Source organism: Diplodia seriata (assembly GCF_021436955.1).
Source record: "Diplodia seriata strain FDS-637 chromosome Unknown scaffold_6, whole genome shotgun sequence".
Taxonomy (NCBI): domain Eukaryota; kingdom Fungi; phylum Ascomycota; class Dothideomycetes; order Botryosphaeriales; family Botryosphaeriaceae; genus Diplodia; species Diplodia seriata.
The window spans coordinates 3,017,361-3,036,534 of record NW_027117313.1 but is presented as its reverse complement, the minus strand read 5'-3'; the positions used below and the strand labels follow the sequence as shown (position 1 = coordinate 3,036,534).

At 57.4% G+C, this 19,174-nt stretch overlaps 8 protein-coding genes across 8 annotated transcripts; 4 read left to right on the top strand and 4 right to left on the bottom strand.

The window, feature by feature from the left end:
• Positions 1 to 668: 668 nt before the first annotated feature.
• SLS55_006774 (uncharacterized protein) lies at positions 669 to 1,614 on the top strand (the record flags this gene model as incomplete). Its single annotated transcript, XM_066778203.1, has 2 exons — positions 669 to 674; positions 1,057 to 1,614. 2 exons carry the CDS (start codon positions 669 to 671, stop codon positions 1,612 to 1,614), a joined length of 564 nt encoding a protein of 187 aa, XP_066632298.1.
• Positions 1,615 to 1,657: 43 nt separating this feature from the next.
• SLS55_006773 (uncharacterized protein) lies at positions 1,658 to 3,105 on the top strand (the record flags this gene model as incomplete). The annotated part of the gene is made up of 2 exons (XM_066778202.1): positions 1,658 to 1,664; positions 1,688 to 3,105. The coding sequence occupies 2 exons, from the start codon at positions 1,658 to 1,660 to the stop codon at positions 3,103 to 3,105; spliced, it is 1,425 nt and encodes a 474-aa protein (XP_066632297.1).
• An 824-nt stretch (positions 3,106 to 3,929) lies between these two features.
• Positions 3,930 to 4,555, bottom strand: SLS55_006772 (uncharacterized protein; the record flags this gene model as incomplete). The annotated part of the gene is made up of 3 exons (XM_066778201.1): positions 3,930 to 4,353; positions 4,412 to 4,418; positions 4,549 to 4,555. The coding sequence occupies 3 exons, from the start codon at positions 4,553 to 4,555 to the stop codon at positions 3,930 to 3,932; spliced, it is 438 nt and encodes a 145-aa protein (XP_066632296.1).
• Positions 4,556 to 4,679: 124 nt separating this feature from the next.
• Positions 4,680 to 5,111, bottom strand: SLS55_006771 (uncharacterized protein; the record flags this gene model as incomplete). The annotated part of the gene is made up of 2 exons (XM_066778200.1): positions 4,680 to 4,876; positions 5,108 to 5,111. 2 exons carry the CDS (start codon positions 5,109 to 5,111, stop codon positions 4,680 to 4,682), a joined length of 201 nt encoding a protein of 66 aa, XP_066632295.1.
• A 2,402-nt stretch (positions 5,112 to 7,513) lies between these two features.
• Positions 7,514 to 9,219, top strand: SLS55_006770 (uncharacterized protein; the record flags this gene model as incomplete). The annotated part of the gene is made up of 3 exons (XM_066778199.1): positions 7,514 to 7,884; positions 7,938 to 8,049; positions 8,110 to 9,219. The coding sequence occupies 3 exons, from the start codon at positions 7,514 to 7,516 to the stop codon at positions 9,217 to 9,219; spliced, it is 1,593 nt and encodes a 530-aa protein (XP_066632294.1).
• A 928-nt stretch (positions 9,220 to 10,147) lies between these two features.
• Positions 10,148 to 11,133, bottom strand: SLS55_006769 (uncharacterized protein; the record flags this gene model as incomplete). Its single annotated transcript, XM_066778198.1, has 4 exons — positions 10,148 to 10,611; positions 10,688 to 10,846; positions 10,908 to 11,019; positions 11,074 to 11,133. 4 exons carry the CDS (start codon positions 11,131 to 11,133, stop codon positions 10,148 to 10,150), a joined length of 795 nt encoding a protein of 264 aa, XP_066632293.1.
• Positions 11,134 to 12,096: 963 nt separating this feature from the next.
• SLS55_006768 (uncharacterized protein) lies at positions 12,097 to 13,386 on the top strand (the record flags this gene model as incomplete). The annotated part of the gene is made up of 2 exons (XM_066778197.1): positions 12,097 to 12,286; positions 12,344 to 13,386. 2 exons carry the CDS (start codon positions 12,097 to 12,099, stop codon positions 13,384 to 13,386), a joined length of 1,233 nt encoding a protein of 410 aa, XP_066632292.1.
• Positions 13,387 to 17,952: 4,566 nt separating this feature from the next.
• On the bottom strand, positions 17,953 to 18,882 carry SLS55_006767 (uncharacterized protein; the record flags this gene model as incomplete). The annotated part of the gene is made up of 2 exons (XM_066778196.1): positions 17,953 to 18,549; positions 18,877 to 18,882. 2 exons carry the CDS (start codon positions 18,880 to 18,882, stop codon positions 17,953 to 17,955), a joined length of 603 nt encoding a protein of 200 aa, XP_066632291.1.
• Between the last annotated feature and the right edge of the window lie 292 nt (positions 18,883 to 19,174).

Here is a 19,174-nt window from a genome sequence, read left to right as displayed (position 1 = left end):
TGGGTTTGGGGAGCTGCCGTGCTTAAGGGTGGATGTGGCAGCGCGGGGGCTGGAGAGGCTGCCGACGAGGTATGGGGGGAGGTTGAGGGATCATTGGTTGTATAATATTAGCTATGTTGTGCCCAAGGGGTTTGAGGGCGTGCCGATGGTTGAGTTTGAGTTGGAGTATACGTGTTGAGCGAAGTGAGGAATCGTCACTTTTCCTCGGAAGCTACCGCGAAAAGAGAGGCATGTGCAGATCCACCTGATGGAAATAGCTACAGGGTGCACTGCAGCTACCCCGCTCCGCCTGCATCTGGCGATAAGTGCTCGGCCAAGTTTCCCGCGAACGGCCGACATCCCCGCATCGCGCTTCCTCAACATTGGCATAAAACCGCTGGAATTGTTTCATTCCATTATTCTCTCGCAAGAAGATGGCGTCACACGGCGAGTCCTTTTCGACTGCTCCAGACTGGTCGAACCTGGAAGTGATCCACCGCAACACGCTCCCTCCACGGGCATCGTTCTTCAACTATGCGTCCACATCAGCTGCTCTCTCGTACGACCCAGCCAGATCCAATTCGACCGTGAGTCTCAACGGGCCGTGGAAGTTCCACTACACCTCCTCGCCGTATCGGGCCCCCGAAGGCTTTCAAACCCCGGGATTCGACACTTCGGCATGGCCCGACATGCCCGTGCCTTCGATGTGGCAGATGGAGGGCTACGGGAAGCCGCATTACACCAACCTGCCCTATCCGTTCCCTGTTGATCCGCCGAATGTGCCCCTTGACGACAACCCTACCGGGAGCTACCGCCGCAACTTCACCGTGCCGAAGGAGTGGGGGGACAGCCAGATTCGCCTACGCTTCGAGGGCGTTGATTCGGCATTCCACGTGTGGATTAACGGGGAAGAAGTAGGTTACTCGCAAGGCGTCAGGAACCCGTCGGAATTCGACGTCACTCCGTTCTTGGATTTCGCGGGGTCGAACACGTTGACAGTCAGTGTCTATCAGTGGTCGGATGGAAGCTACCTCGAGGACTAAGGTGCATTTCCCCCTCCCCATCTTCACCATCTAGTCTAACGGACGCCCAGACCAGTGGGGGCTCTCTGGCATCTTCCGCGACGTGAACCTGCTCGCCTTCCCCAAGTCGCACATCCAAGACTTCTACGCGCAAACGCTCCTGGACGACTCGTACAACAACGCCACCCTCCGCGTCGACGTAACCGTCCACGGCACCGGCACCCTCGACCTCCGCCTCTACTCGGGCGACAAAACCACGCTCGTCCTCGCCAGCACGACAGCCATCCCCACCGCATCCACCACCCCCATCCGCCTCGACCTCGCCCTCGCCTCGCCCCGCAAATGGACCGCCGAAGACCCCTACCTGTACCACCTCGCCCTCACGCTCAACGCCCAGCAAACCGTGCCCCACCGCATCGGCGTGCGCAGCGCCGCGATCCAGGCCGGCCTCTTCACCGTCAACGGCGCGCACGTCCCGTTCCGCGGCGTCAACCGGCACGAGCACCACGCGCCGCGCGGGCGGGCCGTCGGGGCCTCCCTACTACTTCACGACCTGCAGCTGATGAAGACGCACAACGTCAACTTCGATCCGCACGCCGCACCAGCCGAATGACCCGGCGCTGTACGACCTCGCGGACGAGCTGGGGTTCTGGGTGATGCGACGTGGAGACGCACGGGTTCGCGAGCGTACGTCGAGGAGGAGGCGCCGCCGGCGAACGCGAGGGAGCTGCCGTACGAGGAGCGGAAGGAACTGGAGTACGAGGGCGCGGGGAGGTGGACGAGCGACAACGCGCGCTGGGAGCGGGCGTACGTCGACCGCGTGCGGGACCGCAACCACGCGAGCGTCGTGCTGTGGAGCCTGGGCAACGAGGCCTTCTACGGAAGCAACCACCGCGCCATGTACGCGTGGGAGAAGGCGAACGATCCGACGCGCGCGGTGCGCTACGAGGGCGACGGCCGTGCCGAGACGGCGGATGTGGTTTCGTGGATGTATCCCGAGCTGCGCGGCCTGAGGGGATTTGCCGCCGCGAAGTGGGAGGATGCCGCGGAGAAGAAGAGGGAGAAGAAGCCGTTGGTGCTGTGCGAGTTCGCGCCTGCCATGGGGAACGGGCCCGGCGGGCTGCGGGAGTACATGGAGCTGTTTTACGAGCATCCGTGCCTGCAGGGCGGGTGGGTGTGGGAGTGGGCGAACCACGGGCTCGAGGCGACGTCGCCCGACGGACACAAGTACTACGCGTACGGCGGCGACTTTGGCGATCAGCCGAACGACGGGACGTTTATCATGGACGGCCTCGTGCGGTCGGATCACAGCGTCGGGCCGGGGTTGCTCGAGTACAAGGAGGCGATCGAGCCGGTGCAGTTTGTGGCGGCAGACGTCGCGGCCGGATCCGCCACCGTCATCAACCGCTACGACTTCTCGTCCCTCGAGTACCTGGCCTGCGCTGTATCCGTCGTGCAGGACGGTAGCGTCACGTCTCTTGGAACGGCACACGTCCCCGCCATCTCCCCCGGCCAGACGGGCGCAGTCACTTTCCCCACGCTCGACCCCGGCCGGCTGCGAGAAGGAAGCCACCTCCAGCTGGACTGGACACTGAAGCGCCCCACCGCGAGGCCACGAAATCGCCACGCACCAGCTCCTCCTCGCGCCCTACACAGACAACAACCGCACCATCAACCCATCCCCCGACGCCGCCGCCGCCGCCACTGCCATCTCCGCGACCCAAACCTCCCCCGCCGACCTCACCATCACCGGGCCCACATCCACCTGGACCTTCGACCTCGCCACCGGCCTGCTCTCCTCCTGGAAGAAGAAGTCGTCGTCGTCCACCACCACCACCGAAAACCTCCTCCGCACCTCCTCCCCCCGCCTGTCCTTCCACCGCGCCCCGACCGACAACGGCCACGGCAGCGGCAGCGGCGCCGCGCGCGACTGGGCCGCCAAACAGCTGCACCTCGCGCGCCCGCACCGCCGCGGCGCCGTGACGCAGACGCCGACGCCGACGCCGACGCCGTACACATCACCACGGCCGCGACCGCGCCGCGTCGTTCTCGCGGCTGGGCTGGGAGTTCGGCATCGACGCAGCGTCGGCGTTTGAGAAGGTGAGTTGGTTCGGCCGCGGGCCCCCGGCGAGGCGAGGCGTACCGCGACAAGAAGGCGGCGCAGAAGGTGGGGAACTGGGCGGTCGGCGGCGTCGACGAGTTGTGGACGGGGTACGAGGGCCCGCAGGAGTGTGGGAATAGGGGGGGTGTGAGGTGGGTGAGGTTTGCAGGCGGGGAAGGGGAGGGGTTGGGGTTGACGGCGATGTTTGTTGGGCGTGGTGGGGTTGGGGGGAACTTTGGCGCTTCGAGATATGGGGCTGAGGACGTGGCGGGGGCGGGACATCCGTGGGAGTTGGAGAGGAAGAAGAGGGAGGAGGAGGTGCTGGTGAGGCTGGATGTGGAGCATCAGGGTCTGGGGACCGGGTCGTGCGGGCCCGCGGCATTCGAGGAGTATCGGCTCAAGGTTGGTGAGGGGTCTGAGTGGAGGTGGGAGATGGTTCTGTCGTAGGAGTGTTGCGTGGTTAGATGGGTTTGCGTTAGTGTAGACATACGGATGACTGCTCATGGAGCGGAATAGAAGCCCCACCCTGCAGCGGGAGCAGTCATCCAACCTGCACAGGGATTCAATCCGAGTTTGCGGTCCGGCTTGGGTCTCCCGCGTTCATCGCCACAGCCTTGGAACCAGGTCACGCCTTTCACACCGTATCAGCCTACAGCTTCTCACAAACTTCAATCGCTTGACCAGAACATCTTATCGATTACAAAACAAACGCGACAGCCTTGGAAGACCGCAACGACAATCTCACTCAAGCGGTTTCTGCGCGTACACGACATGCCTAGCGTCTCAAATCAGCACTCCAACGCCACCAACGGTCACACCCTCCCCACTCACATATTATGCTGGATGCGCATCCTCGGATTCTTCAGCTCCACCCGCAGCCTCGCCAACATAACCTGCACCTCCTCGACGGTCCAGCCCCTAAGCTGGGTCATGGTGCGCATGGAAATGGCCTCCAAGCCCTCGAGAAACTGGACGAGATCGAAGGCGCCGATCTCCTTGAGGCCCCTGTCCTTGGGCCACGTACCGGTGGGGATGGGGAGGAGCCTGTGGGTGACATTCCCGAAACCGGCGGCCTCGACCCAGCCTTTGAGCTTGGGCCCGGGCTCCGGGTCGAAGCCGGCGTCGGTGATGCCCGAGATGAGCTCGTCGCACCACTTGTCGAGGGGCGAGCCGGGCGCGAAGTCGCCGCCTTGGGTGTAGAAGCGCATCTCGAAGTCTTGGAACTCGACCCAGCCGCCGGGCTTGGTGTGTCTGGTGCGGGAGTATGATGATGAGCCGGACGAGCTTGGTGGAGAGAGAGCATGCCTACCGAAATGCTTGGTCCATCAGACGGGGCCAGTCTTTCAGCGAGCCGGCCATGAAGCGGCAGTGGATGTAGTCGAAGGGCGTGCTGTACAGCCAGTCATCCTCGACGTCGTCGATCTCGAACTTGACGTTTGGCGGCACGCTGCATCGTGTGAGTTCAAGCTAGGGGCGGCATGCCGCAGAAGCACTCACAACGACGGCTGCACGGGACTCAGGTCGTTGCCGATGACCTGTTTGGTCTGGTCAGCCATCGCAGTTGTTTCGAGAGAGAATCATCGCACCTCCGCCGAAGGAAAGGCCTCGGCCATTTCAATTGCCCATATGCCGGTTCCCGCGCCGATGTCGAGAATCCGCTGCGGGCTCTCGCCGATGGGGGCCAGGTGAAGCTTGCCGTCGCAGCGGAGCAGGACAATGTGGTGGTACAGGTCGAGGCGGTCCAGCTCCTTCTCGTCATTGGGCATCCAGTACGCTGGAGTCCGTCGTCAGCACCTACACAGCCGTGGATAGTCTGCAGGATGGATACACTTGTCTTTGATCTCGGCGTGGTAGCGGCGTCCATTCTCGTACTTGTACTGCAGTATGCTGGACTTCAGTGACGTGGTGTAACTCTCCCTTGTGGCGTTGTCAGCTACTCGTCTTGCTGGAGTCAATGGCGGCGACGCACGAGTCTTCGCCCAGAGCCGACTCCTGGCCATCCAACGCATCCTAGTTAACTTCGTAAGCAACGCATCCGGGTGAATCAGGGGTGCCTAGGTACCGGATCAAGCTCGATGACTTCCTGTTGCGGGGGGCTGCTCATTGTGTGGACCTCGAATCGCAGTCTTGACTCGAGCTTGTTTCACGTCCCTGACAAAGTTTGGGGTCGCGGGGAGAGAAAAGTTACGAATGTGCGCAACAAGAGGGGGGCGGAGCAGCGGGCGCTCGACCATATAATAGGTAGTAGTATTCAGTCGTGTCACCGTGCGGCGCATGCGGCACAGCCACCGTAAGCGAGCCCCAGTGCGCGCGTGTTGGAAGAGAAGGTGCCTCCTTCAACGGTATGGATGGGTGATACAGTTCTCACTTGCGTTTCCGACCCGTGTAACCAGCTCCTTCCCGGTGGCCAATTGAAGTACACAGCAGCTCCCACAGTATTCACGCATGGTCTTCTGGACTCGTTCGGCAGGCCGCCTGGACCACGTGGACGTGACCCGACACTCTGGTTCTCGGCTCTACTCCACATCTCGAGAGCGATTGGGCTGTTGAGGTCTGATCAGCACCAAGGGGAACACCGGCTGATGTGGCACGTTTCTACCGGATGAGGCGCTCGCACCTTGCGCCTTGAACTCTCCCTTCACCCGTCTGCCTCGACAAAACTTCCATCTATAAGACCCGCCGCTACTAAAAACCATCTGGAAAGAGTGAAAGCTGCTACACAAGCCAATAGGCCAACCGACCGGATAAAATGTTTAGTGAACAGTGTACTAGATGCATGGATGGAGATGCTCGGATCAGTATTTTAGAGCATACCTTTCTGGATCACGATGTAATCGATCAACGATTGCCTTGATCGGAAGCAATAGGTTTCAGGTGGCGAGGGCTGGTGTGCTCCGACTCTAGAGGCTCGCAGTACCTCTATGCTCATAGGAGATGAATGTATCTACTTACTTACGCTCTACATTTCCTACCCCTATTTGGTCTTGTGGTACATCCCGATTTAGGGAGATTATCCTTCGTGTCGGTATCGTGTTCACTCATACGTTATCATATGAGCTAATCCTCCGATAGGGCCTTTGAGTCTACTCCTGCTTCAGTCTGGTGTAAATGGCCATGAGGCTCTTACCAAGGCCAGTGGCGTTGATAGGGGATCAAATGCCGCGACAGTGGGCTACCAAGACTTTGCCCCTTCCCGCGTGTCCCATGAGAGCTGTCGCCTTTAATATAGGGAGACTCGAGATGCCAGACTGCTTCATCACCTCCTTAGAGACGCAGGCTTCGCATCACAAGCGCCAAGTGACTAGACAAGGCGATGAGCGTGCCCGAGAACCAGGTAACTGTCCGCAAGGCCATGGGTACCTGCAGTCAAGCCCGCCGATCCTTTGTTTCACCCAACGCGAGGCTAATCCCCCAATCGGGATGTTCGGTCGATTGTGTAGTTGTGTTTCTTGCAGGATCTGCCGCAGTCGGCTCTCTTCGATCATACTTTCGCAACAATCATAGAAAGCGTTGAGGTTGGGGACATCAACACTTTGTGACGGCACGAATCATGCCACTTACAGCTCGAGAGAAATCCTTCACGTTGTGACAGGGGAGTCGCATGATGATTCCGGGAAGTGTTGCGATGGCGGGAAATGGATTGCATGTTCCATGAGTGGAAACAGGCGGCCCGTCCCAGGCGCGACGTCATTCGGCACCCGATTCATGGTATTGGACTCAGCTCAGCACGCCTGATGGCTTGGATAGCGCCATCATTCACGAACTTTCCTTGTGGTTGTGGAGACCAGACGTATTCGCCTGGCGGCAGTTGTCGTCGCGGGACTTCCCGAACAGAGCATGTTTCCCGAGTGGGTGGAAAGGGCAATAAGCGGCGAGAGACGAAGCCGAGACTGGGCGACGGAGCCGTCAGATTTAGCTCGAACCGGCGAAAATTACGGCAGATGAACATCAGCGGCCATGTTAGCCGCACAAGCCTCCCCCACCCCCGCTTCCCCAGAATCCCACCCCACGTTCTCCGGATTTTCGACGGCAGGAAACTAGGTGTCGCCTCATGGGGATGCCGGGTTGGAAGACGGGAGCGGTGATTGGACGGCATGGATGACTAGGGCAGAGTGCCATCTTTGTGGCGGTTGCCGCGCGCTATGCAAGCTGCCAGTGCGGCTAGCCCGGTCCAGAGCCGCGCAGTCAGATTTAACCTCGCAATAGCATCCGGGGAAATCATTGACGGTTTGGCCGCCTTGGGCCTAGAAACAGAGGTTGGGTTTGCAGATCGACTCCAAAATCTATATAACCCACCGCCATCCCAGATCCAACCCAATTCCTACTGCAGGCCAAGTCGCAGGCTGGACACGAGTCTTCTTCACTCCATTCCTCCCCCCATATTATCTTCTCTCCTCCCCAACAACCCAAAATGACGACCGACCACAAGAAGACGGTGCTCGAGCACGACACGCTCCAAGACAAAATCATGTCGGAGAAGGTCGAGTACGCATCGACCGAGGACCTCGAAACACCCATCGACGACTCCATCGAAGACACCAAGGTCGGGTCCTTCATCTGGCTCGTTGCTCTCTGCGCATCCATTGCCGGCGCCCTGTTCGGATACGACACTGGCATCATCTCGGCCGTGCTCGTCTACATAGGCAGCAGTCTCGGCCACGACCTGCCAGCCAACGAGAAGGAACTGATCACTTCCCTATGCTCTGGCGGCGCATTCTGCGGCGCCATCATTGCTGGTCTGACGGCTGATCGCTACGGACGCAAGGCCGCCATCTACGCCAAGTAAGTGACGCCGTGACCGAGATGGGAGGAAACAGATGCTCATCGCCCCCTAGCTGCGTCCTCTTCACCATCGGCGCAATCATCCAGGCCGCATCGTACACGCTCGCGCAAATGGCAGTCGGCAGACTCATTGTCGGATTCGGCGTCGGCTCAGCCGCCATGGTGGTACGTAAAGCCTCGCCTCTAACACCTCTCTCGCGCCCGAACTGACGGCGGAACGCACAGGTGCCCATGTACATCGCAGAGATCGCGCCGACCAAGGTGCGCGGGCGCATGGTCGGGCTCAACAACATGTCCATCACGGGCGGCCAAGTCATCTCGTACGGCATCGGAGCCGCCTTCGCCCACGTGCCGCACGGCTGGCGCTACATGGTCGGGCTCGGCGGCGTGCCGTCCGTCATCCTCGCGTGCCTGCTGCCCTTCTGCCCGGAGTCGCCGCGGCAGCTGGTCTTCCACGGCAAGCTCGACGAGGCCGAGCGCGTCGTCGCCCGCATCTACAAGCACGCCTCGCCCGAGCAGGTCAAGGACAAGGTCCGCCTCATCGCGCGCTCCGTCGAGCAGGCGCGCGAGGTCACCGAGGGCAAGTCCATGTGGTACCTCGTCAAGAAGCTGCACACGGTGCCGTCCAACTTCCGCGCTCTCGTGTGCGCGTGCGGCCTTATGGTCGTCAGCCAGATGTCGGGCTTCAACACGCTCATGTACTACTCGTCGACGCTCTTCGCCCTCGTCGGCTTTTCTAACCCCGTCGCCGTCGGCCTCGTCGTCGCCGGCACCAACTTCGTCATGACCTGGATCAACGCCATGGCCGTCGACCCGTGGGGCCGCCGCCGCGTGCTCGTCAGCACCGTGTGGGGCATGTCGGCCGGCCTGCTCGCCGTCGCCGTCGCCTTCTCCTTCATCCCCGTCGATACCGACACGCTCGCCATCACCAACGCCAAGGTCACACCGCCCGCCATCGTCGTGCTCGTCTTCATCGTGTGGTTCGTCTTTTTTTACGGCGTCTCCGTCGGCAATACCGCGTGGATGTCCGTCGACTTCTTCCCCATGGAGGTCCGCGCCGTCGGCACCATGTTCATGACGTGCTCCTGCTGGGGCTCCAACATCATCGTCAGCTCCACCTTCCTGACCATGATGAAGAGCATGACCCCCAGCGGTGCCTTTGGCTTCTACGCCGCCATCTGCGGCGTCGGTTGGGTCCTCATCATCTTCTTCTACCCCGAGGTCAGCGGCTTGACGCTCGAGGAGATCCAGGAGGTGTTCAAGCATGGCTTCGGTGTGAAGTATACCAGGGAGCTCAGGAAGGAGAGGAAGGCCGCTGCCAAGAGCCACGCATGAGCGAACGTTTTGGTGATGCGGGGTTTCCTTTTCACGACTTGGAGATGTGATTTGTCTTTTATGATTGCGCGAGAGGCATGGTGTTGTTGTAGACATTGTCCGCTCGATGGCATGACTGTGAATGTAGAACGTGTAGATGATTGTACGAACTTTTCAATGTTACATTTGACTGATATCAATCCTTTGGACTTTTTTGTGACAGCGTGATTGTTGGTATGTGACGCATCTGAGAAGTGAAGGCTTCGTTGCTGAACTGCATAGCCGGTCAATGGGCTCACTGCGCCTGTTGAACAAGACCAAGAGAAGTACTCCGTTTATCATTCTATTTCAGCAAAGTGCTAACCACTTAACCGCGAAGAATACTCAGTGTCGCTCGATGTTGTCCATAAGATAATGCCCGTGACTGCTAGCTTTGTATGAACATTGTAGATACCCCCCAATACATGCGAGAGTAAAAACATGCGGAACGAAAGAAGCGCTTCTACACCAACCGGCCAATTTTACTTCTCTCCACACCATCACCTTTCCAAGCCAAGCATGTCAAACCCTTTTCCAGTACAAACCAGCACCATCACCACCATAACAGCTCCTTCTTTCCTTCTCTTATATCCGTTGAAACATGCTTCATATAGCAGTAGAGCGTAAAAAGCAGCGGGTCCTCCTATTTCTTCCATGCAATCTTCTTGGCCTCGCCATCTTTGCCTTCAAACTTCCAGTCCTCATTAAACACGGAAATCGCAAACCATACGTATGTTCTGCTTCGTATTAGTTTCATGGTATCGGCTCTTAAGGTTAGACAGATACATACTCGACAGTCTTCGATGCAGCTTTGGGAACATATTTGGCCAACTGGTACGAGGCAAGATAGCCGTAACTACGCAAGGTTAGCACTACTGGGCTGCGAATCAGTCAGCGGAGTGCACTCACACTAGATCATCATCCCGCTCGGGGATCCTTTGAGCTTCGTCTTTCCACTCAGGTTCGTCGGAACCCTTGTGTGCGAACTTGACTTTGCGCACATCGTCAACTGTTTGTTTCGGTCAGCAATTCCACAAACCAGCTTCATGAGAATAGAGCCATTGAACATACGATTCCAGAACAGGTGGAACATCTCATGCAGTAGCGTGTCGCTCAAAGCCCTGTTCTTCATGAGTGTCTTCGCCATTGATTTGCCTTCTTCGGGGGCAATCAATTTGGCCTGGAATTCCATGCCTCTATCGCAGATAAAGATAGCGTTTGCATCATTCTTAGTAAGGGCAAAGGCCTTGCCACCTGCCTTGCAGGGATGGTCGACGTCCTTCTCGTAATCGCCCTTGTCGAACTTGGAAAGGGGGATTCGCTTGTTCACGCTCTTCGACTTGCGCTGTGGGTAAACCCAGGCCCCATACCGCCCTATGAAGATTGGTCAATACGATTGGTTCTGAGAATACAGATGCTCCGGAGTAACAGTCGGGTTCGGAACGCTCACCTGCTGGACGCTCCTTGGCCTTTTCTGATTCTTCTTCAGCAATCGTTTCTCCCGCAGGCATCGAAGGTATTCCCTGCTCCCCGCAGAACAGTCTCGGTTTTTTCCTGTCTTTCGGCTCACCCGTGGAGCCTTTCAGCTGGCTAATGCGGCTGAATTTGTCTTCTCTGGGTCAGCGCGCCTTCGGAGCCCGTAGCGATTCGGGTGTATTTGGTGTACGCACCCTGCAGTTTCTGAATCTGATTCTTCGCGTCTGCATCCGGCTCCTTCTGGGAGTCAATGTTGATATTGAATAGATCCCTGACGGAGGTCTGATATTTGTCCCATTTCAGCGCCTAATGCCATTAGCCATTGCACTCGCAGAGGGCGTCACTTGTTTTCTCTCATACCTTGTTGTATTCTTCCTTGGAGGCAGCATCGCCACCTTTGGGTCGGCTAGACTTGAGCATATCCAACGCATTTCGAGCTTGGGTTGCCATCTCCAATGCCTGGATGCGAATTTGTTAGCTTGACCGTGATGGATGTCCGTGGTTCATGCCCTCTGGGATCATTTACTTGGTCATAAGCCTCATTAATGGTGTCAAGGTGCTCGTCGCAACCGCCTTTCTCCAACTTCCCCGGCCAGGGGTAGAAGACTGGGGCGGCAGCCCGCCTGGAGAGCTCATGTATCCCTGTTGCGTCAATCGAGGATTGATTGTACGGAGCTGGCCAGGCAAGGCTCAGAGGAAGCACGGAAGATAGGAGCCAGAGTTTCATCTTCGCCAAGATTGCAAAAGAGAAGCTGATAAGACGTAGTTGATTGATAACGAAGGGGGATAGGTATGGAATCGGGGTTTGAAGAGCTTGTTTGTACAGGAGTAACATGCAACCATAGCTCGTTCGAATTCCCTTCTTATAATCATGCTAATTTTCCCCTTCCTCTCTCCTCCATGTACATCACGGACAACTAGCTAGGACGGACACGGATGAACACGACCGAAAGTGCCAACATATTGTTCGTGATGTCGGTGTTGGCGGTTCCAAAGACGAAGCAAATCGGAGAGTTTAGACGCTGGCTGGCGAAGTGAAAGTGTGCTGTGCATGCTTTCGGTCGGAGTTGGATGAGGCACAGGAGGCACAGGAGGCATTTTTCATGCGGCACAGTTGCCGATCGCGGTATCGCAAGTGTTTCCAACTATAGCCTCCACCGGGGCGTGGTGCAGCAACGCACATCTTGGCAATTCTGCAGAAGATGAATTACCTTTTTGAGAAAAGTGAAGCCAAGGCAGAAAGGGTGTTGACTCAAAATACAGACAATGAGCGGAGGCGACAGGGATGACTCATGGTGAGTAGTTGGGGGCTGAGCGGCAACTAAAATTATATAAGTGGAGAGGGCACGCCGCCTCGTTCTTCGCACACCACACCCCTCTACTATGCTACCGGTAGGACTGGTGCAGCTGCACTTTCGGCCAGGCAGCCATTTCGCAGACCTGGACACCCCGGTGAAGCAATTCCTCTTCAACCTCCGCGAGACTCCGCTCTTCACATGCCCCGAAAATGGCGATGGCTGCATCTTGGCCGGACCGCACCTCGACAACCCGGAGAAAGCAGTCGTCATAATTTGTACGTTTCTCCATCACCATTGTCCAGCGCGAAAAGAACTCACACAATAACTTCTAGGCTATGGCAGAGCAGGTGACAACAGCACCGTCAAAGCTGCGTTGGACCCACCATCGCCCATCTACGCGCCCATAACTCCCTACCTGGCGTCCGCACCTCGCGCCGACGTTTTTAGCTTCTTCATACAGCCCCATGCCCAGGACCGCAAGTGCGTGCAGGAGCTCGCGCTCATCCGCATCCCCGAATACGAAACATCATCCGAAGAAGAGTCGGGTCTTGATGATGAAGAAGACAGCGACGAGTCCGACGACGAGAACCCCAGCTCCAGGATCCGTCACTGTATCTTACGCGACATCTCATCATCTTCTTCTTCTTCGTCGTCGTCGTTTTCGTCGTGGGTCGATGTTCACGACGAGATATCAGCCAACAACAACGACGACGACGACGACGACGTAAATGAAATACCGGCCGACAACAACAACAACGATAACAACGACAACGCCGACAACACCGCCAACAACGACGCCGCCAACAACACCGCCAACGCCGACACCAGCAACCCCCCCTGCCACAGCGCCCGCCGCTTCTTCGCACCCACCTCCCCCTCCTCCTCCTCCTCCTCCTCCGAAGAACTCTTCTCCTCCTCCTCCTCCTCCTCCTCCCCCTCCCCCTTCGCCCTCCCCCTCGCCCAACTCGACACCTTCTTCCAGTCCGCGCTGACCGGCAACGCGCACCGCGGGCACGGCGACCTGGCCTCGCACCGCAGCGGCAGCAGCACGGCCCGTCCGGAAGAAGGCGGCGCGGTGCTGCACGTGTGGACGTGGGCGGACGCGGATGCGATGGCGCGGTTCAAGGACCCCGGGCGCCCGAACTGCTATGATGGCGTCCAAAGGCGCGCGCTTGAGAGGGGAGTAAGGGACGGAGTCAGTGAAGGTGAAGGTGGAGAGGGGGATGATAAGTGGCAGGACGCCTGGGGCTTCGTGCCGGTTGTTGAGAGGTTGAGGGAGTGTGGTGCGGAGGTTGAGGTGGTGGCGGTGCGGTTGAGGAGGTTTTCTTTTGAGACGGGGAGGTTTGATGAAGATGGCGGGGATGACGGCGAGTAGGTGCGCCGGGGAGGGGAAGGGGTGGGGGCGGTGCTTTTTTTTTTTTTTTCTGGGGATGCATAAGGCAGCTCTGGAAACAGTAAAGCTGGAGCTGGAGTTACTGGCTAGTCCGATCCCATCACATTCAATTCCCAAAACTTTTTCCTCAACTTCATCTGTTCTCGGGCCTTGTCTGTAGGGTTGAAATGGTTGCGTACCCTTTCGGATAGAGATGGGTTATTGACTTTTCCTGGCGGAGAAGCTGCCGGAGGATGTTCTTAAGCCATGCTGGACGTAGCATTGGACCAGTTCTGTAAAAGCTCATTTTCGAGTTTCTCAAGTCCCTTCTCATCCCTTCTCCGCCTTTAGAATAAGACTTTCAGAAGCACCCGAGGCCAAACGAGACTAGGCTATATAATCGATAGTTTTACTCTCACTGTATCGGTAGATATTCGCATTGCTGGTCGAAGCTCAGAGTGAAGACAAGTTCAGTTGCTGAGATTAGTCGTCCGTAATTCCTTTTTAACTAGAAGGACTGTCGTACTAAAGCATGCCTCCAACCAAGCTGTGGACTGGAAGGAACTATGGTATTTGCCCATAATATGCGCCGGAATGTTTGTTTCAACTTTACCCATCTGCTGATAAAGTTTCTACCATACTCACCAAACCTTTGCTAAATTCGTACAATCTGTGATTCGCGTCATGGTGTCCCAAATGATTGGCTTATGGGGCCACCGCTTCGCCATGCGCAGTAAGCCATACCAGCCACAACTGCACACAGTCGCATGAGTCTTAGCCGTCAGGCAAGGTATCTTCCGACCGTGTACAACGAGTGCTGTGTAAGGATTCCCCAGCCTGTGCAACAAGTGCAGAAAACTGTACCTCAATCCAAAGAAAACTCGTAAAACACGTGCAATGATGATATATATTGCCTGTTTGCCTTCTGCAGTAACGAATACGCAAAGGCGTGTCGTCCCAGGCGAGCCGACGATAGCTAAATGTTGCTTGACAGCGGCGAAGAAAATTAAGGACCGTCTGTTATACCTACTCTTATAACGCAGTGCATAACTTTACGAAGTAGCGCGTGATGACCATACCACATAAGCGTTTGTAGTAGAGCTGGAAAACACGTTGAATCTTTGGTTCATGCCCTAGGAAAAATGTTTAATAGGCAAAAATGCGAGTAAGAAAAGCCGGTTAGCTACGAGTATCGAGGTGAGACAGCCTAGCCGAGCATGGGTGGGAGCATCAACAAGCAAGCGGGGGCTGTTGCTGGGTAGTACAAGCATGTACCTATACGGAAGGGATCATTGGCTCTGATTCAGCCTTGTAGCACCTATTAAAGCCGCTTCTCGGCTGGCGTAAGTAGCAGTGCAAAAAGAGATGCCATAATTTGCGGAGCATTCCTTTGGCTGGGGATTCAAACCGAGAAGGTGAATTCCAAAATGAAACCCCGACTGAAGTCATATCGACTCTCAGACTTCTTCCGGTGGCGGCTAATGCAGTGGGAAGTCGTATAATTGACCCAAGCTGCCAAGTAGCCTTCCCCGCAAGCACCCTCAAGCAGCGAAGCCTTTGCAACTCTCCACACCCGTTCCCAATGGGCCAGAACATGACTGGTAACACCATCTACTCCGGCACAGCTGCAGCGCGACTCGCATACGACCATGCCAACTTTATTTCCCCCGTGCCACAGCCAGCCACCTAGCCGAGAGGTAGCACCGTTTTGACGGCGTCCCAACGCGGGCTCGCCCTCGGTGTTACGCTCGCTGTCTGGATGTAGCCAAGTCAATGCTGACCCGGATTCTTTCTGCAGCTGAAACGTTCCATACCAGCAGACTTCGGCATGATCTCGCATTGGGTCTGATCCGATGTGCGGCGGCTTCATTCCGTCGCTCTTTTGCTACTTACCCGTGCCTGCCAGCTCCCCATGCGAAGCCTTCGCTCTTCTCCGCTTCTCGCCCCCTCACCCAGAACCCCATTGACCTGTCCGTCAGTAACTTGGAACAGAATCTATTCGACACCTTCACGCCAATCCTTTGCTACTTATTTCCCTTATCCACACCGCTGCCAACCATGCCGATTCCCCGCTACTATTCGGGCGAGCTGAGAAAGCCAGTCGACGAAGAGAAAAAGCACACCGACGACGGATCAGGCGAGCCGGTGCGCGCAGTCACCGGGGGCGGCTCCTTCCCTAGGCATTACGATACGGCCGCCATGGTCGAATCGGCCCCGCGGCCACGCCGTTGGCACGCGCGCTGCAAGGCCGCCGTATGCAGATGGTTGCAATTGGTACGTGCAAGTCCCTCAATCATCAAACCGGGGCACGTCAATTTCAGGAAAAAAAAATCACTGACGATCCCTGTGCCCCGTCTGTGACAGGCGGCCCGATCGGCGCCGGTCTCTTCGTAGGTTCTGGCAGTGCGCTGAGCAGTGAGCACCGGTGGTCCCGGCAGTCTAGTGCGTATGCTTCCCCGGGATATTTCTATACTGGTCGTAGAGGGTTTATAGCTGACTGCAAGCACGGCAGACCATTGGCTTCTTCGTCTCCATCCGCTCAACAACTGCACCAAATCATCACCGACGGCCTGTAGGCTTCATGCTGCTTTGCACAACGCCAAGCCCTTGGAGAGCTGGCCGTCCTATACCCCCGTCAATGGCGCCTATTACATCTACACGGCTCGCTTTCTCGACCCTGCGTGGTGTGCATACCCGCTCCAAAGTCTCGCAATGTCGAAGTGCAGACAGCGTATCAGGGACTACGCTCTCGGCTGTCTTCCGACCCTCCCCTCCAAGATCACGGCCCGCCGCCATCCCAGTTCTAGTCAGGGGCGCCAAACACATCGCGATACATCGCCCGTCTCCATGGTCGCCCGTCTCCAGCTCATCGCCATCCAACCCTTCAGCCGTACGTGCCCCAGCTACGACGAAGACACGTACGCAGCACCAACAAACCCTCCTCCCCCTCTCCGCCGTCGCCAAGTCGGCCGCACGCGGACACGTTCCAGGCGCTCGCGTTCGCGGTGGTGTTCTTGTTCGACGTACTGGCTAGCTGCTCGCCCCCCTCGCTGTCCCGGTCCGGGTGCTGCTGTGATGTCGAAAATTCCCTTCCCTTTCGTGTGGGGGGGCAGGGCAGGCAGGCAGGCAGCGCGTGTCTGGCGCGGCGCCCGGCGCATGCATGCACACACATACGGTTCCCGGCGCGCGTTACGTGGCGTGGCGGCGCGGCTTAGGCTCATGCGCGGGAGGGAAGAGGGAAGGGAAGTGGCGGACGGACAGAGCTGCCGTTTAATCGCGGACCTTGGGGACGGCCGGGGGAGAGATCAGGGTGGCCAACAAACAAGCATGTTTGCAAAGCTTTGATTGTTTTAACCAATCAACCAAACAAAGATCGTGGTTCCAGCTAAACCAATCAACTAAAGATCGTAAGGCGTGGTTATTTGCGAAATGCTTATTTGATTGCTTAGAGAGGGGGGGGGGGGGGGGGGGGATAGGGTAGGGCAGGTGGGTATTACCCAATCGGGGCAAAACACCATAAGAATCTTACGATAGTAGCCCGTAATATATGCTAAGCAAATAGGCAAAGATCTTTACTTATTTATAAAGAATTCGCAATTAACTAAAGATTCCGACCCCCCGCCTACTAATTAACTAAAGATCGAACCCTATCTTTATTTGTCTTTGTTTATTGGCCACCCTGGGAGAGATGGCATGGGTGGGCCGGGCTGGGCTGGGTGGGGTTAATTGCGGTGCGTGGGTTAGGTCGCGTCGCGCGCAGTTTTATACCACCGCGTTGTTTGATCCCGTGGGAGGGGGGAGAGGGGCTTTCGGGCGTGTCTGATGGCGCCGTTGATTGGGTGGGGCGTTGGATGTGTGGGGTGGGAGGTTTATAGTGCGGTGTCGAAGGATGAGAGGGCTGATGAGAGAGAGGGGTTGGCGGTTGTTTATATATGCGATTGCATCAGATGGACTTGACCAGTTGGATGAGGGAGGGAGGGCATGTTGGAGGTTCCGAAGGAGGAAGAGGAGGGTGTGGGGCAGGGCGCGGGGGAGGACGAGACGTTGGCGCAGAAGGTTGCGTGTTTGCCCGTGATGGTGGTGTTGAGGGCGCTTGTTTGAGTAGTGTTGGGGAGGGGATCAGTGAGGGGTTCGGACGTTGTTTCATTGGCGTGCGGGAGCATGTTCCTCGATGGTAAGATTCAATCACTTGGGCGAGAAAACCAAGTAAGTAATTGGATAATCGCTTTCGTCTCTATTTCTTCAATGCTGCCCAGCAGACAAAACATGGTCACTCTACCGCTAATACTCAAACATTAGAAACTACTTCACTACCTAAACATTACACATTACCCCATACCAACCCTTCCTCCACCTCTACTAGCTACGGCAAAACTACCCTCACCCCCTACCTCCGCATAGGCTAATTTCAAGCTGTGTTTTCTCGGTTCCCCCCTCGCCACGCCTCGCTACGAACTTAGTAAAAGAGTAATAACAAAAAGGCCCTTAACAAAAAAGATTACTCCGCAATCCCCCTTCTCAGACATCGAGGAACGGTAGTTCCGTTCCGTCTCCCCCCCTCCCCTCCCCTCACAAACTATCGCAATCCACCTTATTCCACTCCACAAACGCCGTATCCACCCTAACGCCCCACGCGCCATGCCACCTCCTCCCCTTGTACCCCTCCTCATCCGCCTCCCCTCCCACATCCCCCTGAAAAATCTCCGCGCTCGCCCACACCACACCCTTCACAAGCACCGGCAGGAACGGCTTCTTCGTAACCACGGTATCAAACCTTCTCAGCTGCCTATCACAACCCTTGCTCGGATCCGCAAAAAGCGGCTGCTGGACAACCCTCTGGAAGAAAGTAAGCGGGTAAGGGCCGACGTCGCCGCCCTCGGTGCCGCCGCCGACGGTCGCAAAGGCCGAGGTGAACAAAGTGTCGCCGGCGATTGCCGCGCGGGCCGGCTTGCGGGCGTCGAAGATGGTGAGGGGCGCGCCTTCCAGGCTGGCGTAAGCGTCGCACGGCGGGTCGAAGACGGCGGAGAGCACGCGGGTGCCGTAGGCGGCGGAGCCGGCGAGGGCGACGGGGTTGGTCGCGGTGATGGCTTGGATGGGGGCGAGGCGGAAGAGGGTGTTTGGGTTGGCGCCGGGGATGGAGAGGAAGGGGAATTCGATGGAGACGCGCTGGGGGAAGGGCTGGTCAGAATGATGCTTTTCTTTTCGCGGACGGACGGGCGGTGGTGGCGACGTGAACTTACGGAGAAATCCGGGATGCTGACGCCGTTGGCTTGCACGTCGTGGTCGACGACGGCTTGGAGGAGGGCGGGGTACATGTTTCCGGGGAAGGTCGGGAGCTGCGAATGGTAGGCGCCGGTTTGGATGGTGTAGTTGTCGCCGATGATGCGCCGGGCTTCTTCGAGCGGGATGGGGAGGATGGCGATGGTGCCGTTGATGGTGCCCGTGGGGTTGGTGCCGCCGGCCTTGGGGATGGGGTTGGGCTGCGATTCAGACTTGCATGTCAGGCTGGCGCTGGCGGCGCCGAAGCACAGCGTCGCGAGGGCGAAGATGGCGGCGGGCAACATGGTGGATGTAGTGGGGAGAGAAGAAAGGCGGAGAACGGGTCAATTTATCGGCTTCGAACCGGTCAAAAGATAAAAAAACTAGGGGTCCATAGCAGTGACGCCATGGTACAGTGGTTAGGTGAGAGCCGCATCCCCTGGTACAAGTCTAAATTTTAGCTTGATGGCCGCTATTCCTCTCCGAGATGGCGGCGCCGCTGATCATGTACACTACTCAGCTGAAGGGTTAG